This window comes from Sinocyclocheilus rhinocerous, unplaced genomic scaffold (genome assembly GCF_001515625.1).
Source record: "Sinocyclocheilus rhinocerous isolate Xijiao unplaced genomic scaffold, SAMN03320098_v1.1 scaffold2056, whole genome shotgun sequence".
Classification (NCBI taxonomy): Eukaryota; Metazoa; Chordata; class Actinopteri; order Cypriniformes; family Cyprinidae; genus Sinocyclocheilus; species Sinocyclocheilus rhinocerous.
Window position 1 is genome coordinate 435,445 of NW_015626032.1, and position 11,149 is coordinate 446,593.

General features: G+C 37.5%; 2 protein-coding genes across 2 annotated transcripts in view; both read left to right on the plus strand.

Annotated features, from left to right (window-relative positions):
- Nucleotides 1–1,432, plus strand: part of LOC107706815 (protein phosphatase 1K, mitochondrial-like) — an 8,308-nt gene extending 6,876 nt beyond the window's left edge. The window contains exons 6-7 of the mRNA XM_016510650.1: nt 702–836; nt 1,284–1,432. Of these exons, the coding sequence (XP_016366136.1) occupies nt 702–836; nt 1,284–1,415 (267 nt within the window). The 3' untranslated portion in view covers nt 1,416–1,432. The remainder of the gene's footprint in view (nt 1–701; nt 837–1,283) is intronic.
- Nucleotides 1,433–4,575: 3,143 nt separating this feature from the next.
- Nucleotides 4,576–11,149, plus strand: part of LOC107706897 (ATP-binding cassette sub-family G member 2-like) — an 11,887-nt gene continuing 5,313 nt past the window's right edge. The window contains exons 1-9 of the mRNA XM_016510747.1: nt 4,576–4,638; nt 5,129–5,359; nt 6,591–6,650; nt 6,839–6,953; nt 7,128–7,280; nt 7,471–7,628; nt 9,513–9,664; nt 9,809–9,910; nt 10,195–10,445. Of these exons, the coding sequence (XP_016366233.1) occupies nt 5,148–5,359; nt 6,591–6,650; nt 6,839–6,953; nt 7,128–7,280; nt 7,471–7,628; nt 9,513–9,664; nt 9,809–9,910; nt 10,195–10,445 (1,203 nt within the window). The 5' untranslated portion in view covers nt 4,576–4,638; nt 5,129–5,147. The remainder of the gene's footprint in view (nt 4,639–5,128; nt 5,360–6,590; nt 6,651–6,838; nt 6,954–7,127; nt 7,281–7,470; nt 7,629–9,512; nt 9,665–9,808; nt 9,911–10,194; nt 10,446–11,149) is intronic.

Sequence of the window (11,149 nt, forward strand, 5' to 3'; positions counted from 1 at the left end):
TGAAAGTCAAATGGCTTTGTGTGCCATTGAGAAGGTGATTAGCTAAACCTGATTGAGTTTACTAGTCAGGCCCCGTCCACACGGAGACGCGTTTAGCTGTATACGCATACATTTTGTATCGTATAGGCGTTTCGTCCAGACGGATCCGGCGTTTTGGGAGAGTGAAACCGATATTTTTTGAAACCGGGTCCCAGAGTGGATAAATCTGAAAACGCCGCCCTTGCGTTTTCGTGTGGACAGCGAATCCGTATATTTTCTGAAACGATGACGTCATCAGCCCACGTCTCGCCCCTAGTCAGACACCGCTACGTCACGTAACGGCAACAAAAACATGAACAAACACTGAACAGTTGTCTTTTTATTAACTAACATTAACACAGATTACTAAATGTATTGTTCCATGTTCGTTTGTATACCGCGCGCAAGGTTCGTGTGCATAGTCCAAGTCTTCTCCGTTTTTAGTGTATCTCTGTGGCAGAATTACAGCGCCACATGCTGGTCTGGCATGTATACTACATCGTTTTGTGTCGGTTTCGTGGTTTCGTGTGGACGCAGATATTTCTTGAGACGAGGGGGAAAAAAAAGATTGGATAGGGAAAGCTCTGGCTTCGTGTGGACGTAGCCTTAAATATTTATTAAATATTTTACTAAATTATATTTTTATTTAAGTTGTATTGATTTAAGTCTACCTGTATTGTCAGTTGCATCACGTCCACGACTCCTTTCTGGCACTCACCACTGATGGCATCAACTTCATCATGAACAGTCAGGAGATCTGTGACATCATTAACCAATGTAACGACCCTAAAGAGGCCGCACAACGCATATCTGAGCAGGTGAGTCATATAATCCAACATCCACTATTTTTTTTAGTATACGTTCTGATTATTAATTTCAGAAACATAAAGGGCTCAATGATGGCTAATTTTACCCCAGATATTTAGATGATGCCTTTTGTCTTTTAGCTTGTAGCAGTTCCAAATAGAATAAAAAGAGAAAGTGATCAAATGAGATGAAGAACCTTTCATTTGTAAAGTGTTGTTTCATTAGGTTGTTTACCAAAAAAAACCCCTCCTGGTAATTTTGATTTCTGAACCACTGTTTGAATGTCCAGCAAAATCAACTATACTGTGATGTGTGCTATTACTATGATATAAAACTACATGCAGTTTCATTGATTCTTGTCTTTATTGTGGGTGCGTGTGGCAGGCTTAAACATGCATAAGATTTGCTTTATAACTTTATTGTTTTTTTTCCTCGTCAAACTCTTCTGTCCCTCTCAGGCTCTTCAATACGGAGCTGAAGACAACAGCACTATCATTGTGGTGCCGTTCGGTGCCTGGGGCAAACACAACAGCTCTGACGTGAGCTTCTCCTTCAGTCGCAGTTTCGTCTCAAGTGGCCGCTGGGCCTAAGCAGAAATAATAAGACAATGACGGTTTAACTGATACACAGAAGTGGCTCCCTAGTCTGAATTTACCAATGTGCAATATTCTCCTAATCCCTCCTGTGAGGATCACCTCAAAAAAGTTGTTTACAAAAAAAAACCCCTCCTGGTAATTTTGATTTCTGAACCACTGTTTGAATGTCCAGCAAATCAACTATACTGTGATGTGTGCTATTACTATGATATAAAACTACATGCAGTTTCATTGATTCTTGTCTTTATTGTGGGTGCGTGTGGCAGGTTTAAACATGCATAAGATTTGCTTTATAACTTTATTGTTTTTTTTCCTCGTCGAACTCTTCTGTCCCTCTCAGGCTCTTCAATACGGAGCTGAAGACAACAGCACTATCATTGTGGTGCCGTTCGGTGCCTGGGGCAAACACAACAGCTCTGACGTGAGCTTCTCCTTCAGTCGCAGTTTCGTCTCAAGTGGCCGCTGGGCCTAAGCAGAAATAATAAGACAATGACGGTTTAACTGATACACAGAAGTGGCTCCCTAGTCTGAATTTACCAATGTGCAATATTCTCCTAATCCCTCCTGTGAGGATCACCTCAAAAAAAGACCATTACAGCCAGAACCCACATTTAATGTGGAGTTGATATTGACTCATCAGAATGATACTATGTTGCCTAGAGAAGCAAATCAAGCATTGTTAATTTCTGAACCGTTGGGAGTTCAAGTTCCCCTGAGGTTCGAGTTTATCCTTGTCTTTTAGCTCCTAACCTGTGGTGCTATCTTTCATTTGGTTACCTCAGTTCTGGTTTTCGCTTTCGCAGATACTATACTTTAAAATAGTGGAATCAACAACTGTTCTCCGTAATGTTATTGTGAATCTCATTTCATTTTCAGAACAGGAATTTTAAGCACTTTGAGATTTGGGGAGGTTCCATTATTTTTGTAATCCTCATAACTCTAATCTTCGAATGTTAAGCAGCATGCAGAAGCACATTTCAGTGGTCTATACAGGCTTTGTCTGATGGCTGTGCATATTCATAAGCCCATATTTACAGAGTTAGACCACTGTACATACAGTGTATACTGAAGTATGGACTCCCAATTCCTTGTGGAAGCCCATATTTCTGTAACTTTGTCTCCTGTTCAAAATGTGAATATTCATTCAAGTTTTATTCCAGCTTAACAACCAGCAATGTTAAAGCTACTCTAAGAAATATTCCTATCGAAAGGCATTCGCAACCCAACTTGAGGACCATTTTGCAAATGAATTGATGGTTTTCCTGTGCCTTTTCCATAAACATCTGTTGTTCTCTGACATGCTTGAGTCGTTCTGGTAAGGAACTCAACTTTAGGTTCATAACTGAAGTTTTAAACTGTGACTTGTGCTTGTTTAGTGTTACTAGACAAACTATTTTTGTTCAGATTCAGTGGTGTTCCCGACAATGCATAGAGCAAAGTCCAGACATTTGTTTTATGTTATTTATATAATGTATATGATGGACAGTTAACTCTATGGTATATGCGATTGTATGTTATATTTAAATACATATTTTCTTCTAAGTCTCCTAGTTAAAGCAGAAAAGTGAGTTTCATTCATTCATTTGCTGACATTGTTGTTTTAATTGCAGCCTTTCTGCTATAACTTTAAAACCTAAAGCTTTTAATAAGAAAGGCTTCTGTCACAATCTTTGATTTCTGGTGATTTTTATTTGTAGAGCCATACACGTGTGACCTCAGCAAGTCGGCATCTCGGTTCAGTGGATCTGTTCATAATCTGATGCTGTTTCTTGAATTGATTTGAACAGTCTTGTCATTCTCATTCTGCATTTCCTATCATTTTAGACTTTTAACAGCCTTTTTCCTTTAATGTCCAAAAGCACATCCAGTATGATAGTGGTCTTTTATTTCTGTATGTACTGTTCTTCAGTTATTATGTTTCTGTCAGAAGGTATTATATTTAGTGTTAATACAACTGTTCCTGGATCTTGCCTAGAACAATCTGTAAAACAACTGCAAGTGTTTCCTGCTCTACACATGGACCTAACTTTGCTTTATTGATATGCAGTTTATTGTGAAATATAATGCAGCTGTGAATAAAGTTTAACCAGAAACATCTCTGTTGGATAAACATGATTTATTGTTGCCTGTTTACGTGTTGTCAAATCTACTATTTATTAAATCCAAGGGGCCATCAAAAGTGTCATCTCAACCAATTAATTTTTTTATTATTATTTACCTACAACTAAAAGCATATGTTACTAGGCCTATAATCTTAAAGCTGCAGTCTGTAACTTTTTTTGTGTTCAAAATTAACAAAATGTATATAATAAGCGAGTACACCATGAATCAATTTTCCAAACCGTGTTTTTCGCTTATCCACAATCCCTACGGTATACCTATAATAAATGTTTATATTCGGACTATTTTAGACTGGTTCGGGTAGGTACCGCTGCGGAGTAACCCAGTACCTGCGTGATTCGCCGTAGACATAAACAGAGAGAAGTAGCTCCGGCTACAATGTTCTTCCGCAAGACGCATGCAGTTCTGTTTATTAACCGCTAGAGCGCCAAAAGTTACGGACTGCAGCTTTAAGTTGAAAAAATGTCTTGTGAATAATTTAACATGTTATATTTTGTGTCCCAGTAAATGTAATACAGGAGAATGTTCAGTGGAGGTTTAAAAACTGATGCCTTTGCCCAAATCACTCCCTCTGCTCCATCCATATAAGATCTCTGCCTCACCTCCTCAAGCACTCAGATTTGTATTTTTCCTCCAACTGATACTCCTGAAAACAGCATAACCCCCAGACGTCCACTGCAACAACGGAGGAGGGTAAGCACACTTTGTTGTATTAATACTGTAAATTGAAGGTTGTGCAATATTTATTTAAGTGCAACACTGTAACGTTTTTGTTGTTTTTGCACCTACATTGAAAAACATTTGGTGTAGAATTTGCTATTTTTTCATAGATTTCACAAATAGTTAAAAAGAAACGGCAATATATATTTATTTAAATTATATGGCAATATAAGTGCTATGCATGATACACTGGAATATAAAAATACAAAGATACATATGGAGAAAACTGATGCCTTTGCCCAAATCCCTCCCTCTGCTCCATCCATATAAGATCTCTGCCTCACCTCCTCAAGCACTCAGATTTGTATTTTTCCCCCAACTGATACTCCTGAAAACAGCATAACCCCCAGACGTCCACTGCAACAACGTGAGGAGGGTAAGCAACTTTGTTGTATTAATACTGTAAATTGAAGGTTGTGCAATATTTATTTAAGTGCAACACTGTAACGTTTTTGTTGTTTTTGCACCTACATTGAAAAACATTTGGTGTAGAATTTGCTATTTTTTCATAGATTTCACAAATAGTTAAAAAGAAACGGCAATATATATTTATTTAAATTATATGGCAATATAAGTGCTATGCATGATACACTGGAATATAAAAATACAAAGATACATATGGAGAAACTGGGACTAGTCACACTTTAATGGGATAGTTTTGTTTTTGAATATTTCTGGTATAGACACATTCCTTAAAGCCTATGCTACAAAATGCTATTGAACATTTTCACTGTATCTGAAAAATAATTCAAACTTACTAAATTCTCTTACAGTGTTCTTCCTGGTTATGTAGGGCAGAGGTAGAATTCATGATCCTGATACAAATCAAGCATATTACTTTTTTTATATTGTGTATGTCTTCTAAGGGAGAAAGCCTGACCGAAGATGACTGACAATGCTGTCTTTGAGCATGATCAAATCACTGAGGAGACGGGCAGAAATGGGATGTCTGGGTCAAATATCATCGCCATGGAGCTCATGAAGAAGCAGCATGGAGCCAGTGTCAGTTTCCACAGCATCCATTATAGAGTGGAACAGAAGAGCGGACCCATCTGCAGGAGGACAACAGTCCATAAAAAGATTCTGGTGGATCTCAAGTGAGTCAATATCACACAAAGAAAAAGGTCAAATTAATAAGCCTCTTTAATAAGTCTCTTTAATCTGGTAAAGGTTCATGTTCCGTTGGGTCTCTGCAACATCATGTTTTTCAGTTAAGCTTCTGATGTTCTTATAAACCTTTTTTAGGTCATTATAGTAGTTCTATTGAAGTATTCAATAACAGAGAAAGCTTTAAAATATTCTTATTGCATCATTGGAATTTAAAAAGGTTCTCCTATGACATCATACAAACTTAACTTCTATGACAACATAAGAATTTAAAAAGATTCTCCTATGACATCAAAAGAACTTAACTTCTATGAAGACATAGGAGTTTAAAAAGGTTTTGCTATGGTAGTAGTAGTATTGTCCTCTTGAAACACTGGTCAGAAATCATTTGATTCATCGTAGCTCTTTTATTGACAACCTAGTTTATAAATAAATCCGAATCAAAAATAAATCGGAAGTTTTGTGGAGAAAAAAAAAGGCATTTCTCTTTCTTTAAATACTACTGCAAATATATTTGCCTCACAATGTGATTATCATATTTGGGGGTACTTGTCATCAAAAAAAAAAAAACTTTGTACAATGGCATCTATTGATTTTTAAAGTTCTATTACGGCCTCACAGGAATATAGAAAATTCTCCTATGCCATATGAAACATCGAAAAGCTCTCTTGTGACATCAAATTCTCCTGTGGCATGAGGCTTTATAAAACCCTTTTACCTTTACATGTGCTGCATAACATGTGTTCACCAGAACAATGGAGAGCAGAAAACCAAAATGCTGCTTCTAAAGGCATTAAATGAGCTTGACATTTCCCAGAGCCAAGTGCATAGTTTCTTTGGACATTCTCTCTATAGTGTTAGTGTCAATTATATGATATTATGAATGGCTTTGTGAGTCTAATCTCTTGGCTTGCAAATCACCAAGGTTAAATGCAGTCAAGTGTGATCTTGATCTAATAAAAGACTCTCAGCGTCACCTAGATGACTTAGTTTTAACAGTCTTATAGTTTGGTAACCATTTCAAATCTTATAAGTGTCTTGTCAGCAATGCAGTGACATTCAAATTCATTGCTTAGATGAGCAGCATTTGCTCATGGCACTCTACGTTAAGACTAGCACAACAATATCTGTGCAATAGGTGTGCCTCATTTTTTCCACATTGCCTGATGAATTCCAGAACAAGTGACATGAACATAATCTCATTTTTATCTCCCTTTTCAGTGGGATCATGAGACCTGGTTTAAATGCTATTTTGGGTCCTACGGGAAGTGGCAAATCTTCGTGAGTACATATTTGACGACTTCACATCTTAATAAGATGGATTCCAAATGGATTCCGGATTTGTTTAACAAGCTTTTTAAGCGTCTTTCCTGACGGTTTCCTCCAGTAATGCGGAATCAATTCGATGAATGCTAATGAGACATTATTATCATCTTCAAATGTAGTTCTCTCCTCTCTCTCTCTTTCAGGTTTTTGGATGTACTTGCTGCCCGGAAGGATCCTGCAGGTCTTTCTGGTGAAGTTCTCATCAATGGAGCCCTACAGCCACCTAATTTCAAATGTCTTTCTGGTTATGTTCTCCAGGTACAATGCATGATATGAGCACCGTATTAAAACATTAGATTAAAATGAGTTCATACAGTATGCCATCTTAAAAGGTGCTTATAAGGTATAGGACAGTACATTGGGATTCTGAATTAAGTTTCCTTGCTTACCATATCAATACATTATCTACAACATTTGTGTGTATGTGTTAAGGATGACATAGTGATGGGGACTCTGACGGTGAGAGAAAACTTCAGTTTCTCAGCTGCACTACGTTTGTCTTCCCAAATCAGTCCAAGAGAGAAGGAGGCAAGAGTGAACCACTTCATCTCAGAGCTGGGCCTCAACAAAGTTGCCGATGCAAAGGTGAAACAGTATCTCTCGTCCAGGCTATCCATGTAGTCCCTCATAATATGTGGTCATAAAAACTAAAATGAATTCTAGCATATAAGAAACTGCTGAAACTGCCTGAGATTTAATGTCAAATATTAAACAGCCTCACTAAAATCCCATTACAAAGCATGTCGACCATAAATGTACGCGTAAATCTGTACAGGTGGGTACGCAGCTGATCCGAGGTATCTCAAGTGGCGAGAGGAAGAGGACCAGCATTGGGATGGAGCTGACCATAGACCCCTCTGTGCTCTTTCTGGACGAGCCCACCACCGGTCTGGATGCTAGTACGGCTCATTCTGTGCTCCTGCTGCTGAAGAGGTCTGTATATTCAAAACATCCGTCCAATGTATATACAAAAACAAAAATTTGATTTGTGAATAGAAGCCTCTGGCTGAGCTTCTGTGCTTTCAGTGCCATTTTTGAGATATGAAAATTAGAGCCCGACCGATATATCGTTTTGCCGATATTATCGGCCGATATGAGCCTGTCACCGATATATCGGTATCAGCGAATATGCCGCCGATATGAAAATTTTTTTACAGAACATATAACGCAGATAAAATGCTTGAAATGGTGTAATTACTTAGTTTGTCCAGCAGAGCGAGATAGTGACACCAGTCAACACTTCCACTTCAGTAAGGAGGTCTCTTGTTCAGGCAGCAGCATTCAAGCTTTGTCTTATTCGACTGTAAGTGCCCTGCGAAGTGGACTTCACATGAAATTTTGCCATGATTCCAGTTCCAAGGGAACGTACACCTTACAATCAAAGGGCATTAAAGTGCGCGAGACTTGAATTTATATTGTATTTATTTACAGAGGTATATTATGTCACACTTCACACTTCTCTAGTAAGTTTCGTCTGTGTGTGAAGACAGTAGTCGGGAGTTACGGGTGGTTAAATTCGCGGTCCGGCGCCGACCGATCAAGCGATCCCGGGGGCTACCGACGCGCGGAGGGTGGCGTTCGAGAGGGCTCCTCGAGCTGAAGGCGCGTTCGCGAGATAGTGACACCAGTCAACACTTCCACTTCAGTAAGGAGGTCTCTTGTTCAGGCAGCAGCATTCAAGCTTTGTCTTATTCGACCGTAAGTGCCCTGCGAAGTGGACTGTGATCATTGCAAAAAATGTGTTTATGTATATATATATTCTGTTTATGTACAGTATATACTGTATTCTATATATAGTACTAGTCAAATGTTTGGACCCTTGAATGGGAAAGTGTCCAAACTTTTGACTGGTACTGTCCTATAATATACACAAAGAATATCGGCCGATATATCAATATCGGCCTTTTTTTACTCCCTAATATCGGTATCGGCCCCGAAAAACCCATATCGGTCGGGCTCTAATGAAAATTAGGTAACACTTTAGAATAGGGAACACATATTCACTATTAACTAAGAGTTTTGCCTGAACAAACTCGCTGCTTTGCTGCAAATTTGCTGCTTATTAATAGTAAGGTAGTTGTTAAGTTTAGGTATGGGGTGGATTAAGGGATCTAAAATACGGTTATGCAGAATAAGGCACTTAATTAAAAGCACTAATAAGCAGCCAATATGCTAGTAATATGCATGCTAATAAGCAACTCATTAATATCGAGAATTGGTCCTTAAAATGTGTTACCGAAAATTATCATAATATATTAGTGTTCAAAAGTTTAGGGTCAGTGAGATCTTTGAATTTTTTATTTTTATATTTTAAATAGTGTCTTTTGCTCACCAAGGCTGCATTTATTTGATCAAAAATACGTAAAAAACTGTAAAATTGTGAAATATTATTGCAATTTAACTGTTTTCTATTTTAACATGTTTTCAAATGTAATTTATTCCTGTGATCAAAGCTGTATTTTCAGCATCATTACTCCAGTCTTCAGTGTCACATGATCCTTCAGAAATCATTCCGATATGCTGATTTGCTGCACAAGAAACCTTTCATTTTATTACTTACTATTTTTGTGGAAACCATGATACATTTATTTCAGGATTCTCTGAAGAGTAGAAAGTTCAAAAGAACAGCATTTATTTGAAATTGATTTTTTTTTTGTATCATAAATCCCTTTGCTGTCAATTTTGATCAATTAGTGCTTTCTTGCTGAATAATGTAATAATTTCTTTTGAGGAAAAAAAATCTTACTGACCCCAAACATTTGAACGGTAGTGCAGATATGATCTTAATGATGTTGTTTTACTCTCGGGTGTTTTTAGAATGGCCGGTCAGGGACGCACCGTCATCATGTCCATTCATCAGCCGCGGTACTCCATCTACCGGCTCTTCGACAGCCTCACCCTGCTGGCCAACGGCAAACAAGTCTATCACGGACTGGCTCAAGATGCTCTAGACTACTTTGCCAACATTGGTAGCATAATTTACTGATACAAATACTTAACGTTTCTAATCTGTTAAAAAAATTATTAGTTGAAAAAACGGAACTGTGAGGTATCAAAAGATGTGAGTGCTTTTAATACTAATATCTCTGTTTGTTTTTCAAATGATATCGTAGGATATGCTTGTGAAGCTCATAATAACCCGCCTGATTTCTTCTTGGACGTCATTAATGGCAGCTCTGCAGCTGTCAACATGACAAAGATTCAAAATAACGGAGGTACTTGGTTATATTTCTATTTAAATGGATTTTCAGGAGTCAGATTCGCTTGTTAAGTGATTTCCTCATCAGATATTATAATGTAAATCATGGCAACAAAATGCCACTAAGATGTCTTGGTTGTGCTTCTAGTTAAAAGGCATTTACAAAACACTTAGCCATAAATAATAAAATAAGTAAGCTGTTGGGTTCATAAATGAACAATAGTATGTCTTCAGCAGTGTAGATTATGAATTGTGTATCTCTTAAATGAACTTCTACATTGTGTGTAATACTGTTGACAGACTTTGAGTTTGAAGTGGCTGCCGTCAGCCAGCAGTGTATTGAGGATCAGCTGGTGGAGAAGTACAAAAACTGCAGTTATGTGCGAGGCATCAAAGCCGAGCTAGAGCGCATCACCTGGGCCAAAGACAACAACATCAGAGCCAAGTGTCACACCGTCACCTACAACAGCTCTTTCTTCCATCAGCTCCGCTGGGTGTTATGGAGAACCTTCTGGAATCTAATGCTGAACCCACAGACTTCGGTAGCACAGGTACCACTGAGATTTATATGGGTTTACATTTACATTTTTCATTTACAATAATTATTGTTTTTATATATATATATATATATATATATATATACATACAGGGGTGCACATAAGTGGTCTGCAGGTCCGCATGCGCGACCAAAATAAAAAATGCACTGTATTAATAAGTTCTGACAGCGCATTTGTTTACCGATATGGATGACAGCTGTTAATGTTAATCTCCATTTTAGATCGACAGATAGTACTATATAAGATTTCTATTCAAACTGAAAGCATAAATCGAGGCTACCTGCTGCCGTTTTCAAAGCGCAATGCAAAACTGTGACATTTCATTCACTGACGCTCTTCAATCGGCAGCGCTAAACCCGGAAGCACATATACTTACTTGCCAGCAGAGTTTACTATAAAATAACTATATTTGTATTTAATACTCCCTTTTTTATTTTAAAATATAATAGTATTATCACACTTTATTATTAATTTATTATTTTATTAAAAAACTAACTAAATAAAGTGCAATAATATTATCACTATTATTAATTAATTTTTTATAGTTATATTTAATCGGTCACACCATGTGCCGCCGCGTGAGGACCAAACCAAATCTCCAGGTTCTCTTATGAGAACCAGGCTGAAAAATTTATGTGCACCCCTATATATATATATATATATATATATATATATATATATATATACATTTTATTCTT